Below are 16,081 nucleotides of genomic sequence, written 5' to 3' on the forward strand. Positions count from 1 at the left end.
TATTAATAGTATAATAAACTCTATAAAGGTCGTTAGATCCGGTGATATAATCGAACATTGGATGAATATAAATAAGAAAATTATTTATATTATCGAAAATAAAGGATTTATGGAAAATTTCGTGACTATTAAACTAGAGCAGTTAGAAAAAATTGTTATGGGATTGCCGAAAAAGAAAGGTACGGAAGAGGGAATAACTAGCGATATATTGAGGACAACTTTTTCTGTAATAAAAGAGGAATTTGCGAATATAATAAACAATTCTTTAAGAGAAGGTCTCTGTCCGGAAGGTTGGAAAACCTCTACGATAATACCGATTCCAAAGATAGATAAAGCGAAAAAAGCGAGCGATTATAGGCCTATAAATATGTTACCAATATTTGAGAAAGTGTTAGAATTAGTAGTAAAAGAACAACTTGAAATGTATTTGGAAACTAACGATATTATAACAGAACATCAGTCGGGGTTTAGAAAATATTACTCGTGTGAAACAGCGATTCAAACTGTCATTGACGAATGGAAATTAATAGTAAGCGAAGGAAAAATGGTAGGTGTAATTTTCATGGATCTTAAGAGAGCGTTTGAAACAATAGACAAAGAAAGATTATTAGGAAAAATGTATTATTATGGAATTAGAGGAATGGCCTTAGAATGGTTCAAATCATATTTAAATAATAGGAAACAGCAAGTGCGTTTCAATCATACATGGTCTAAATTATTGACAACAGAATACGGAGTGCCACAAGGCTCGGTACTAGGACCTTTACTATTTATAATATATATAAATGATATAATCGAAGGCTGTCCAGAAGGGTGCAATATAAAAATGTTTGCAGACGACACGCTTATATACGTAAGTGGAGAAAGTAGCACGGATATAGAGATAAAATTGAACACGGCTTTTAATATAATCGAACGTTGGATGAATATAAATAAGTTAAAAATGAATGCAAGTAAAACGAAGTATATGATAGTTAGAAGTATTCGAAAAGAATTGAGAGGTAATACTATTTTGAAATGTCTGGACGGAATTGAAATAGAGCGTGTAGAGACTATGAAATATCTAGGTATAATTATCGATGACAGACTTCGATTTCAAGATCACTGTGATTATATGTTAAAGAAAATAGGTAAAAAAACGAGTTTCTTAAATAGAGTAGGTAATTACATATCAGTGTATACTAGATGCATTATATATAAGACAATCATAACTCCTCATTTTGAGTATTGCGCGACGATATTAATAAGCATGGGGGAGACGCAGATAACCCAACTGCAGAAGGTACAAAACAGAGCTATGAGGATAATACTTCAATGTGATAGATACACCAAAGTGGAAGACATGCTAGAGGCGTTGCAATTTATGTCAGTAAGACAAAGATTACAATATAATATATGTATATTTATTTTCAAGATATTGAATAACCTGTTACCAATTCAGTTAAGAGATAAGTTACAAATAGTAGGGAACAAATGCGATAGGGAAACAAGACAAGCGGGTAATATCGAAATTCAATTTCGAAAAACAAGGAGTGCACAGAAAAGTTTGTTTTATGAAGGAAGTATATTGTATAACGTCCTGCCAGTAGAAATTAAAACTTGCGATAGGCTCGAATTATTTAAAAGAAGATTAAAAGCGCATATCTTACATATGTAAATGTTAAATGTAAATGTTAAACTGTATAAGAAAATAGCTGAGAAAGCTAAATAAAAGCTCATCAATCAATCAATCTCTCGCTCTCTCTTGCTATTTTCCACTCTCTCTCTCGCGTTATCTCGCTTTCTCTCGCGTTCTCTCGCTGTTTCTCGCCTTCTCTCGTTCTCTCCCGCTTTCTATCGCTCTCTCTCGCCCTCTCTCGCTTTCTCCCGCTCTCTTTCGCGTTTTCTCGCTTTGTCTCCACTTTTCTCGCTCTCTCTTGGTTTTTTTCGCTCTCTCTCGCTGTTTCTCGCCTTCTCTCGTTCTCTCACGCTCTCTTCCGTTCTTTCTCGCTCTCTCCCGCTCTCTCTCGCTCTCTCTTGCTCTCTTCCGCTCTCTCTCTCTTGCTCTCTTCCGCTCTCTCTCTCTCTCTCGCGTCCTCTCTCGTTTTCTCTCGCTCTCTCTTGGTTTTTTTTGCTCTCTATCGCTTTCTCTCGCTCTCTTTCGCCCTCTCTCGCTTTCTCTTCTCTATCCCGCTCTCTCTCGCGTTCTCTCGCTCTCTCTCGCCTTTTCTCGTTCTCTCACGCTCTCTATCGCTCTCTTTCGCCCTCTCTCGTTCTCTCGTTCTCTCTCTCACTCTCTCCCGCTCTCTATCGCCCTCTCTCGCTCTTTTGCACTCTCTCTTTCTCTCTCTCTTTCTCTTTTTCTCTCCCCCCCACATCTGTCTTTCTCTCTTATATTTAATAATATTACAGTTACTTTAGGGTTTAACCTCGGACAAAAGCTGAATTTTGGCAAATCTTCGTTTTTGCATAAGATTAAAGAGGAAAAAAATTACCATTATTATATAGTGGTCTTTAAGAAAAAAAAGTAAACAATTAGGCCTCAAATTTTGTTCTTTGCAAATGTCTAGTTGAATATCGATTTTACAGAAAAAACAAAAAATACAAAATTAAAGAATGGATAATTTTGCATAAAAATGTTGTCTATAAGTTTTTCATACAAGTAATACTTTTTATGTAAATAATTTTACAAGACATACGCTGCACGGTGTATTCACGGAGCGTACTGACAGATGTTATGTGGATTGAAGCGTTACACGCGCGCACAAAAATGTCATAACTTTTGAACAAATTATTGTACAAAAATGAGTGAAGAGTCGAGGGTTGAGAGTCTGAGTTGAGAAGTCAGAGATTTCAACTTTTTAATGCAACCTTTTGTTATTCTACGCTAATACTTTAAAAAATTACGATAATTTAAGCAAAATGTTACATGTAAATGTTACATGTTTGTCATTTTTTAAAGTATTAGCGTAGAATAACAAAAGGTTGCATTAAAAAGTTGAAATCTCTGACTTCTCAACTCAGACTCTCAACCCTCGACTCTTCACTCATTTTTGTCTTCTTTTATTAAATTAGTAACAGATAGTCTTAGAATTTTTAAAAAATTTATCATAAAATAACAAAACAAATTACATTAAAAAGCTGAAATCTCTAGATTTTCAACGGTTCTTTTTTCATTTCTGTTCGATAATTTATTCAAAAGTTATGACATTTTTGTGCGCGCATGCAATACTTTAATCTACTTAACGTCTGTTGGCACGTTCCACCACGTTCTGTCAATACACCGCAATAAACAACTTGTAAATTTTTGAAGTAAAAAGTTTAGCTTATACGAAAACAGTTATAGAATACTTCATGCAAATAACCGAATTTGGGTACTAATTGTTTAATTTTATTTTTTAGCGGCCACTGTACAATGATAAACTTTTTTCTTTAAATTCATGCAAAAACGAAAGTCTTTACCAAACTTCAATTATTCACTATTTTTAATAATTTAAATTCATTGTTAGCGTATTTCGCCTTTTAATTTTGACAAATTTATTTTGACATTGTATTGCGACTTTTTATTAGAATTTTTATTTATATTTATTTATTTATTATAATGTATTGCGACTTTTTATTAGAATTTTTATTTATATTTATTTATTTATTATAATGTATTGCGACTTTTTATTAGAATTTTTATTTATATTTATTTATTTATTATAATGTTTATTGCGCACTGAAGAAGACTAATTGTGAGTACAGTCAAAATGTTTGTAAAGGGTTTTTTTAAATTAAAGTTTTTCCAAGATTTATAATAATTTTTTAAATATTTTTTTTGCTCGTTACACATAGCCTCGTAATAGTTATCATTGTGAAACTTCAGTTTGTTAACATTTTTTCTGAGATATCGCTCAATTTTTATCTAAAGTAACTGTAGTATAAAATATATTGAGAGTCACTATAAAAGCTACACACATGCACATACATATGTAAGTACACAAACATGTGCGTACGTAAGCATAAATATATGTTTACATATACATATTTTTTATTATATCTTTTAATGAACTTTGCAAAAATATGTGATATCCCACTAAAAGACATCACAGATGTAAAAAAAGTGTTAAGTTATATCTTTCGCAAGCAACAATAATTCTTTACAAAAAGTTGTAATCAAATATATTATCTTTTCAAAAATTATGTTTATAGCCAAAATAATCCTTTGCCAAAATTAATCATTATCAAAAATATTTTCTCAAAAATTATATTTATAAATTATATTGTATTTTTGTTAATAATACTAGAAAAAAATTAAAATATTAGCATCAAAAAGTAGTGAAATCAAAAAATTGCGCTAAATAATTATATTAATAATACGAGAAAAATGGTTAAAATATTAGCATCAAAAAGTAGTGAAATCAAAAAGTTGCACTAAGTAAGTGACAACATAATATATAATATTTAGATAATTTCCTATAATGATACAAATGTATAATTATTGCTTTATTTTAAAACGTTTATAATATATATAATAACAAAATAAATTCAGAAAAATATATATATATATATATATTTATTTATCTTTACATTTAAATAACATGAATAATTATGTAATTAATTTAAACTGGAATGTATATACATTGTAAAGTTATTATATATTTTTATAAAATATTTAGATAAATAGATATATATAATAAAATAAATTATTTATCTCTAAATAATTATTTAATTCAAATATATTTAAACATATATTCAAAAAAGGTAATATAAGGCACAAAGAATTAAATTTAGAAAATTAAAAAAATTTTAATTTAAATTAAAAAATAAAAGTAAAAAAAATGTAATGTACAAAAAATACTTAGCGCTGTTTTTGTATTATAGCCCTTTGACTACGAAACGTCCTTAAAAATGATGATTAGTAACGAAATGTGTATATACAGAATATATCACACACAGAAGTCGCATCCTATCTTTGGAGAGTGAAATGATGAAGTCAAAATAAGTCGAAATTAAAGAATCATGAAATTATATTTGAACCTTTTTTATAAAAAAATTCATAATGAAAATAATGCGGTTTAAACATCTATCTCGAAACTCTGATTGCGATCAGGGAAACATTGCAAATGCTTTAAAACATGTATCGCAGGATAAAGAAATTTTTATTCATTTATATTTTGATTGATCCAATTAAACACTTTGAAATGCTCCATATCCTAATCATTTTTCATACATAATTTCCAAGATTTTTAAACATAATTAATTGTAACAATAATTTTTGGTATCACCAGTCTAGGTTTCATCACAGTAATAATTTAAAATATGATATTTAGTATTAAGGCAGAAAATCTATAACTTGGTAAAAACAATCTTATTTATTTTATGATCTCCTTCGACAGTGCACTGCTGATTTCACTAAAACATCTGATAGCTATTACATTGACTTTGCAACCATATTTTCTAATTGTATTCCGATTAACTTCTTCACAATTATTTTTACTAATCAGTGTAATTTCTGTAACATGTAATGTTACGAAAATTGTATGTTACTTTGCACTTATTATTATATTAATTTTATAAATATAATTAACTTTTTTATAATTTTTATTATTATTAGCACAAAATACATATTTATAAATATATAATTTTAATATTGATTGATATAATATAAAAAACACTGATGTATACCTTAATTATATATATTATATTAAATAATGCAGAACATTACACAAAACATTTTAAAACTATTATAGTTATATATAATGAATATTTCAGATTTTTATACGATAATGAATAAAATAGACAAAAATATAAAATAATATCAATTGTGTGTGTGTAAAATGAAGACGAGTAATAAGTCATAATGAGTCAATGATCGATATTTATCAATTTGTTGCATATTGAATATCATCCTCTTAAAAAAATAATAGTTTTGATTTTCTGCTTGAATTTGCGGATACCATGGAATATAAAAAAATCGTAAAAATCGGGATATGTTTCTGTAATATAAGTAATAGGTAAGCAATCAATCTCTAATTCATTAATATTTTCTATGGACCATCGGAAAAATGTTTCGTACACCGGATGACTATAATCTCGTATTATTTGTATGAGAGGACTACGAGTTAAGAATGCGAGTTAGGCAAGAAGGAGCCACAGGAAACATACATATTTCACAAGAAGCATACGTGAAGAACATTATTGAAAGATTTGGTATGTCCTGTGCGAACCCAGTTTCAACACCCATGGAAGCTGGCATAAAGTTATCACGCGAAGATGAAGCATCATCAAAGAAAGAGAAAGATGAGATGAGAAAAATACCCTACCGGGAACTCGTAGGAAGCCTAATTTACATAGCAAATACCACAAAACCAGATCTTGTGTTTACAGCAAGCACCTTGAGCCGTTTCAATGCAAACCCCGGAAGAAAGCATTGGATAGCAGCGAAGCACGCACTAAGATATTTAATAGGCACATCAAGTCTTGGAATAAATTACAGAAAATCAAGGAAACCACTTCACGCTTATGTCGACTCCGATTGGGGAGGAAACCTTGACAATCGACGTTCTTGTACTTGATTTGTCCTAATGTTAGCGGAAGGCCCCATCAATTGGAAATGCAAACAGCAAAAATCAGTCGCTCTATCAACTATGGAGGCGGAATATATGGCGCTTTCTGAAGTAGTAAAGAAAGTAATAAGTAGTCGACGACTTTTAACTCATATGAAAGATAGTACCCATATGGACAAGCCAACCAGCATAAATTGTGACAACCAAAGCGCTATAAAATTCAACCAAGGATAATATATATCATCAGAGAAGTAAACATGTGGACATCCGATTCCATTTTACGAGGGAAGCTCAAGAAGCAAAGGAGATCATCGTGCAATACATTCCAACTGATGATAACCCTGCGGACTTGTTCACGAAATCATTGTTGAAAAACAAAATGTCAAAGTGCAGACATTATTAATCTAAATTAAATATATAATTTTGTTTTATTTTTTTTGAGTGTGTACTGATAGGGGGAGTGTTAGATATATATTTATGTCTAGATTATTTTCTATTAAGTTAGATCACTACACACTATACAATTTATTACTATTCAGTTAGTATATTTGTTTACTTTATGTTGGTATTTTTATTTTGGTAATTCTCTGGCCGTTAGGTTTGCACGCCTGCTTCTCTACGCGGTAATCGAGCCTGAGATATATATACTTACTTCCTCCTCTTCTTCTTTGTTCTTTGTCGTATAGTTCGATAATACAACGTGTATTAAAAGTACAAGACTTAAACATTATTATCCTGTTTCCCGACAAAAACTTAACAACTAATTGCCATAAAATTCAAACTGAAATTCTGAAATCAACGAGATGTGGAGAGTGTCGTGGAGAAAGCTCTTCAAAAATTTTTATGTAAACATAATCACATTAACCATGATAGATACATTTTAAATTGTTTCTCTAATTGCAAAAAATTTCTACGTGCGAATGACGATCTATTGGTCACGAGAGCTGATAAAGAACAAGTTACTGTAATTATGGATAAAACTGACTATATTGAGAAAATGAACGTGTTACTTAGCGATGAGTCCACGTACAAAACACTGAAAAAAGATCCGACTAAACAAATTAACAATAAGATTAACTTTCTCGTTAAATCGTGGCGTGACAATGATTTAATCGACGAGTCGACGTACAAATTTCTAAGAAACACAAGTGGAGATATCTTCGACGTTGTTACGAGCTTCCGAAAATGCATAGAACTAATTTTCCTCTAAGAATTATTATCTCAACTTTAGGCAGTCCTCTATATAATTTGGCTGATTACATACATGGCATTCTGGTCAAATCAACACAGAAATCAAAATCACACATTAGAGATGGTTGGTCTTTCGCTAAAGTTATCGAAAATAGAACGATGAATGATGGCAAGATACTGATATCCTTAGATGTCACTTCCTTGTTCACTAAGTTATTCCTAGTAAATTGATGTTCAAGGCGATTGAAAAACGTTGGACGGAAATAACCAGTAATACTAAATTTAACTTACAATAATTTTTATATGCGATTAGAGTAATCTTAGAATCAACGAGTTTTAAATTCAATGACAAGTTTTATGAACAAGTTTTTGGCAGTCCGATTAGATGGGATCTCCGTTTTCTCCGATTTTGGCGGATTTAGCACTTAATGACTTAGAATCCTAAACATGTTGGATTTCACAATTCCTCTGTATTATAGATATGTAGACGACATCATTGCTATTATTCCGGAAGACAAGATTGAACAGGTTTTCACGAGTTTCAATAATTACCACACTCGTTTAAATTTCACACACGAACTAGAAAACAATGGGTCATTTTTTTCTACATAGTGACGATAAATTATAAACATAATGATTATTTTGATTAATATTCCAGTATTACCTTCAGTCATATATATGAATTAACGAGAATTTATGTAAATTTTTTAAGATGTAAACGTCTCTAGATGTAAACGTCTTTTACATTTAATATTGTTTAGAACTATTTAATTTATTTTTCATTATCTTTGTTTTTCTGACACAGTTGATATGTGACACTATTTTTAAATGTGTTCTGAGTTCTGAGTTCTAAAACTAAAAAAAATAATAGAATATTCATATAATTTTATAATCTAAATAAACAGAACTTATATATTATAATTAATATGTATTTCTTTAAAAGTACGTTTTTTAAAAGTCTTTAAAAGTTTACGTTTAATATAAATTTCAAAAATTGTATACAAAAGATATTTTAATAAATATGTAGGTACTTTATGCAGAAATAATAATTTTCTTCAACAAGTTATTTTTAGTATAATAGCAATATAATTATATAAACAATTATTAAATATTAAAAAAAATAAAGAAAGTACGGCACTATATTAAAGCCATTATTGGCATTGAATATGGGCATAATAAATTAACTAACCATTAATGGCTGAACATTGTTCACCATGTTTGGCCGCGTATAATTATCCTTTATCGGACCGAAGTTATCATTCCATAATATTCCCATTGATAAGCCAGTTACGATTGCTATTACCGCGCCAATATAAGTAACCTGGTAACCAATTTTGGGTACTAGGCCAATTGTAAAATCCTATAATGTATAATAGATAAACTCTAATAGTTAACCAATTAATGAAAGGTGAATATCCAAATAGGATATTATAAATGTAAATTATTTTATATTTAATTAGAATATTGTATGTTATAATTAACGATAGGTTAACGCCCGAAATTTAATGATATAAATATATATTATATTCTATTTAGGTAAATTTTATTTGGAATTTTAAATTAATATTTCAAAACCAGAGGTGAATGTCTATAAATATAGATAGTCTAAATATATTATTAGGCGAATGTCTAAATATAGATAGTCTAAATATATTATTATTTAATGTAGCATATTATTATTTAATGTAGCATATTGTAAAAAACGGATAAAGACAACGTCGACAATTTATGCATGTCTAAATATTATTGTTATAATAAATGCATATGAGTGAGTTGGATGAATGAAAAAGAAATTAAATAAAGTAAAATGAAAACCCCTCAGGAGTGTTATTGAGTTACGGCAACATAAATCTTTGATAGAATATGCGAGCATAAATAAACCCATTAGTCAATTAAAATTTACGTAACAGAAAGTGATTTTTATATTGCTCATATCAAGAATATGTGTCACTAAAAGGAGGAAAAATTAAAAATATATATTTTATATATTAATAGTATATTAGCTAACAAGTGCGGGGGATCGTAAATCGGCCGAGAGTGCCGAGGCTTCGCCTCGTGCGCCAAACTTCCGCACTCTCGGGCGATTTACGACCCGCACATGTTGGCTACGATAAAGGCTTCGCCTCGTGCGCCAAACTTCCGCACTCTCGGGCGATTTACGACCCGCACATGTTGGCTACGATATTTTGTGACCGGTGCGTGGACAGAGCCCTTTCTAAAATCCCATCAAATGGCGACTTTCCGCGCGCCCGTTGCACAATAACTTTTTTTCTTTCTAACTCTGTTTTTGCTGTCACTATCGTAATCAACCTTAAAAGGATTATAATATTTTATACAACAAATTAATATTATAACATTACTATTCTTATTGCTTATAACACAATATTTTTTTTTAATTAATATATTCTTATATCTAGAGAAATATTTTCTTATATCTAGAGAGAGACATGCTAAAGTCATTATATATTATATCTATCTTCACAAAAATTCTATCAATAAACGTAAAATAACTTGATACTTTTGACAAATGTAATATATCGAGTATAGTATACCTAAAAGTTACCACAAACAAATAAATCAGTATAATTTTTTTATACAATACACATTTTAAAATAATCAAAGGAATAAAAAAATATCCAAAAAAATAGACAAATTTTAGAGACTTTGGACGGTATTCATAGTCCAAGCTTAAACATCGTCTTAAGATTTTCTTGATTAAGATCGTCTTGTTTGTATAAGTATGACTTGAGACTTCATGTATTCACAGTTTTATTTAAAATGAGACAATCTTCATAAAAAAATAAGCACTTCTTTTTATTTAAGATTTTTTTACTGAAGTTAGTGCTTAAGATGATCTGATTTACTTTCAGTAATCTTCGGGATTTTTCTGATGTATCAGCCAATGAAATGTGTGTTTAAATATAGAAAAATTTAACAAGTTGTATGTCTATACCATTTATTCATGTATCAAATTATTGCAGACTCTAAAGTATTGTTAGAAAGTGACTTTTCTGTAAAAAAAAAAATGTCAAGCAAAAAACATATAGATCCCGAAAAGAATTCTTCCTTAAAATTTTAACAAAATATTCTCCTTGAAAAAAAGTGATACTACAACTTTGAAAGACAAAGAAGAAGCATGGAATCAAACTTGCGATGCATATTGTTACAAGTAAGGTAAGAAATATATTTTTTCTAATTAGGTATGTTAAATGCTAAAAATAAAAATGTTAATTATATCTGAAGAAAATTTAATATGATATTTGCGGTAGATAGTTTCATTTTTAAGCTAGATTTTAAATACTTTTTATATTCAAAGTATTTTATTTTTAACATTTTAATGTGTAATAAATTATTACAGAGAAGCGTTCAATTTAGAAAATTATGGGGTAATTTAAAATCAGTACAGAGAGATGTCCTTACGCAGGAAAAACATGCACGTTTATCAACAGGTGGTGGACCTGAACCTAAATCTGCAGAGATTGACCCGGACATTGCCGCAATAGCACCCAATTTAATGACAATTGCGCCAACATTATTTTCATCAAATTTATCAGATAAAATACTAGAAGGTAATTTCATCTTTATTTTATTTATTTATATTATAATAAAAATTGAAAAATTAGTAACAATGAATATTTTTCAGAACGACAACAAAGAATATTAATGATTGTATTCCTGAGGAATTAATTGAAAATGTGGAGAGCATAGACTTTATTGATGATAATTTCCAGGAAGTTAATAATGATTCTATTATCACACTTCATACAAATGATAAAATAATTAATTTTATTGATATTTTCTATTAACATATTTGTTTATGAATAAGAATTTAGAATTTATGACAATGACAATTGAATGTTACAGACTCAAGCAGTAATGAGACTGATAATGCTGAAAAAGAAAATAATCCAGTAAATGCAATAATTAAAAATAATAATAAAGATAAATTTTATTAATATATTTATTTTTAGACACACCCCTCTCTCTGTGTGTGTGTGTGTGTGTGTGTGTGTGTGTGTGTGTGTGTTGCGTAGTATCTTAAGCATATTAACAATTTGTATTGTACTGGTGGAATCGGCAGACCACGATTGTTAATTTTTGCTCTAATCCTTCTTCAATTTTTGGTAATATTCCTTATAGGAGGAATCCTTATTAATCTATAGCGTCTTTTAAATTGTAAATTATTATAAAAGGGTTTTAAAAAGTCCATCACGAATGTATCGTTTTCGTACACGGTCTCTCTACTTGAAAATCACGATCAATCAATATTTTCAATATCATCAATTTCTTCCATTAATTCCATAATATTTAATAATAAGCTTATCTTAAAGTCATGTACGACTGACTTGAAAACATAATCTTACTTTCTAATAAACACGATCTTATTTGATTCAAATAAGACTAGTGATGGGCAAATAATCGATTCATAATCGATTAATCGATTATCTAAAAATAAATAATCGAAAACAATCGATTAATGCAAAAAAAAACTTAATCGATGTTAATCGATTATTCAAACAATAATCGACTATTTTTTTCGTTTTTTCTTGTTCCTTTGAGAATGAGTTCAATTAAGGTGCAAATTCATGCTCACGCTCATTTTCAGCATCAAAAGACGTCACGTGATCCAAACTAACAAATTGGGATCGACTTAAATATGCGTATTGTGTGTAAGTATTTACACTGGCCAATCATATCCATTTCTCTAAAGCCCGTATCAGAAGGCCGACTGACTTTCATCTGATCAATCACATCAAAGTTCTGATAGAATTTCAGTTTGTGATTGGTCTGAACGCGGCTATTGGGCAGTAGTAGTGCTTAGTACGCGTATGACCGTATGTCATTGCAAACAAGACCAGTGACTCTATGTACTATGTACGTTGTACGTATTGCGTAGTGGCCGTAGTGCGTGTTCGCAGTGCGTAGAATATTTAGAATCAGTAATCAGTAAAGGAAACTCTAATTTATAAAGTGTGGTACGTATATATTTATTATAAACTTGTGGAACATCTCGGAATTTATATTCACGAAAATATTTTTTAATATTTAATAATAGATAACCTTCAGTCGCTGATCAACCATCTGTACCTGGATAAACATGTTGAAAAATTGGATAAAAAATAAAAAAAATAGGGGAGAGAGATTACAAAATGAAAATGATAATGAAGGTAATTCTTATTAAATTAATATAAAAATAATATAAAAATAACTTTTATTTAATTTATAATAACTAAAGTTGTTATAGTAGCATCATGCAATTATTCTTTCAATAATCATTTTTTCTTAAAATATTAGAGATAATAGAGATGTCTACTTCAGAGAGTGAAATAGAAACTTATAGAAGCCGATCAACTATATCCAGTAAAGCTTCTTTTCTTTCTCGTGTAAAACGGTAAGACATTTTTGTGCTACAGATCATTATAAAAAATATTTGTATATACACACATCTATTATCTTTGATTTACAGTTCTAAAGCATCCTTATGTTTTGGAAATGTTTCTGATAATGATAATACAGAATGTTTGAAACGCATAATAGAAACTACATGTAATAAAATATTATATCTTAAATAGAATATTCTAGAATATTCGCTTCCGATCGCAAGTCAACAGGCATATCGTTTTTATATGTTTTTTTTTTTGAAAACATATCGCGACATAAATTATCCTGTCGTACAAAAACACGCTCGAAATATAAACAATTAACGGTGTCGCAACCGTTCCGCCGAATAATTATATTTTATTGAGCATGCGCGGCTTCTCACGGGCGCCTCGTTTCGCCAATAATCATCGTGATCGCCAGCTCGCGCATGCTTTCTAACAGCCGTTGTTCTGTCAATTTTGACAGCGGCCAATTACGCGTAATACGCTCAGGTCACCTCGCGCAACTTTAAAAAGACGCAAAATTATTGGCGCTTCCCGAAAAGGTGGGTTTTTTGCGGAAACCCATAAAAGAGAGCTCGCACCCGAAATCAGGGCCTTATCGCTTTTTCCGCCGTGAACCGCATAACGCAACCGCAGATTTGTAAAACCACAGAAATTCGTTGACGACCGCCGCTTATTCCGCACTTTGATTTGAGTTCGATTTTCTCTGTAAATTTATTAAGATTGTAAAAGTTTGTTAAAGTGTTCGTTTTCTAATTGTTTTATAATATTAAAGTCAATTTAATACAAAGAGTGACTCATCCTTTCGTGCAGCGCGATCCTTTCTCTCGCAGCGCGTTCGTGAACATATTTCTGGTCCTTCGAGCCGGATCCGTCGCACCGGCAACCGCAAGTTCGCGAGCGTGACTTCTCGTGTGAGTGAAGGTGTGAACGTCTGGGTGTGCAGCCGTCATGGATGTGTCCACGCTGGTCGATTGTCAGCGTGAGATTCAAATCCGAATCTCACGCTCTGTAGAGTACCTGAAGAAGCTGGGCAGCGCCAACATCACCACCAGTGCTATCGCCACACGCACCAGAATCCTGGATCAACTGTGGGCAAAGTTCGAGACGCAGCACGACCTTATCCGAGCGGCCCTGAAAGACAAATTCAGTGAGAGCGAGTATTTCCAATCAGATTTCCACGCAGATACAGAAAATCTGTATGTAAGTCAGCGAAGCATACTTGATGGCTACGCCGAACACTTTCGTGCACCAAACGTACCTCCTTCTGCCGACGCCACGTCAAGGTCATCACTGCCGCGTATCAAAGTGCCGCCATTTTCTGGTGCCTACGCCGAATTGGCCGTCGTTCCGAGATCTCTTTCTCTCCGTCGTGAGTGGCAATGCGATCTCCAACATCGAGCGCTTTCACCACCTGCGCTCATGTCTGACGGGGCAAGCTGAAAGGTTAATAAGGTCATTGCCTGTCACCAGCGACAATTACGATCGCGCTTGGGCGATTCTGGACAAACACTACAACAACAAAAAGGAATTGATCCGCTCCAACTTCGCCACGTTCATCGCCGTGCCGAAGATGAAGGGAGATACCGCAGAAGAATTGAGACGCATTCACAACGCCGTGACTGCCGCCGTCAATGGTCAGGAGAGCATCGGACGTCCAATCAACACCCACGGAATGGACCTCTTCAACTTCCTGGTCACCGAGCTGTTTGATGCACGCACACGTCTTGAGTGGGAGTCGTCCACGTCAGACTCATCAGAGCCGGCACAAAACGAGGCACTTGTGGACTTCATCAGCCGTCGGATCCTGACGCTCAATGCCGCACGACCGAAGAGCGCCAGCAAACCGCCCGGAGATGCTCCACGGGTAGCCAAGGCACACGTCACGAAGCACCAAGGAACCGAGTCGCCGCACTGTGCCCTGTGTCGCGAGAAGCACACCTTGATGACCTGCCGAGATTTCAAGGCCAAGACTGTCAACGACCGCAAGGCATTTGTCGAGAGTAACAGGCTCTGTTACAATTGCTTAGGCAACCATTTTCTCTCTCGCTGCCAGTCAAAGAAGAACTGTCTGACATGCGACGCACGACACCACACGATGTTACACGGAGCACCCACATCGTCAGCGTCAACTGAAGCCACACGCGCCACCACACTGACCGCTACGCTGCAAAATCCAGAGTGCAAGGCCGTTCTTCTTGCAACAGCACGAATAAACGTCGCCGATCGGTACGGATCACCACAAGCCGTACGCGCGTTGATCGACCAATGTTCTGAGGTGTCGATCATTTCGGAGACCTTGGCACAACGTCTTCGCCTTCCTCGAGCCTCAACGGGCCTCTCCATTTTCGGCATCGGAGGGACTCGCTCGGGATCCGCTCGTGGCAAGGTCACGCTGCACGTAACGTCAGACGTGACCAACGCCAAACTCAGCGTGGTGGCCTTTGTGCTGCCCCGCATATCGCTGCAGCAAGGCTCGGTTTCGCGGGAAGAACGCAGCTGGCCTCATCTCAACGGACTCCAACTGGCCGATCCTCGCTTCTTAGACGACGACCCAGCTGAGCTGCTACTGGGAGCCGAGGTCTATTCCTTGATCCTCGAGGAAGGCCTCCGCAAGGGTGAATCAAGGATGCCGATCGCTCAGCAAACCAGCCTGGGATGGATCCTCTCTGGCGGCTACGACGCAGCAGCAGTCACGGGACATCGCCGCACCTTCCGGTGCACCGCCGATCATGACCTCGCCGACTTCGTTCGACGCTTCTGGGAGCAGGAGAGCGAGCCGATAACTCGGGCTTCACTCACTCCCGACGAGACCAAGTGCGAGGAACTCTACGTGCGCACCGTCACGCGCACGCCCACCGGGAGATACATGGTGAGGCTGCCCTTCTCATCGCCGCCGACGACTCTTCAGGATACTCGCCGCCCAGCGGAGCGCCTACTGAAAGCCATGGAGACCAAGGGACAGCCGAGATCTTC

General features: G+C 33.6%; 1 protein-coding gene across 1 annotated transcript; it reads left to right on the plus strand.

Annotated features, from left to right (window-relative positions):
• Positions 1–1,249: 1,249 nt before the first annotated feature.
• On the plus strand, positions 1,250–16,047 carry LOC114932189 (uncharacterized). Its single transcript, XM_085489687.1, has 5 exons — positions 1,250–1,369; positions 11,080–11,290; positions 14,052–14,255; positions 14,314–15,977; positions 16,033–16,047. Exons 1-5 carry the CDS (start codon positions 1,250–1,252, stop codon positions 16,045–16,047), a joined length of 2,214 nt encoding a protein of 737 aa, XP_085345813.1.
• The last annotated feature ends 34 nt before the right edge of the window (positions 16,048–16,081 follow it).

Source organism: Nylanderia fulva, unplaced genomic scaffold (genome assembly GCF_048542155.1).
Source record: "Nylanderia fulva isolate GAGA-0341 unplaced genomic scaffold, ASM4854215v1 Scaffold117, whole genome shotgun sequence".
Taxonomy (NCBI): Eukaryota; Metazoa; Arthropoda; class Insecta; order Hymenoptera; family Formicidae; genus Nylanderia; species Nylanderia fulva.

Bases quoted from the DNA above. Each gene is read 5' to 3' on its own strand.
- LOC114932189 (XM_085489687.1), top strand. From the start codon at position 1,250: ATGGGGGAGACGCAGATAACCCAACTGCAGAAGGTACAAAACAGAGCT. The intron at 11,291-14,051 runs GTAATTTCATCT...CTGGGTGTGCAG, and splicing joins ATCAGATAAAATACTAGAAG to CCGTCATGGATGTGTCCACG. The intron at 14,256-14,313 runs GTGAGAGCGAGT...TCTGTATGTAAG, and splicing joins GGCCCTGAAAGACAAATTCA to TCAGCGAAGCATACTTGATG.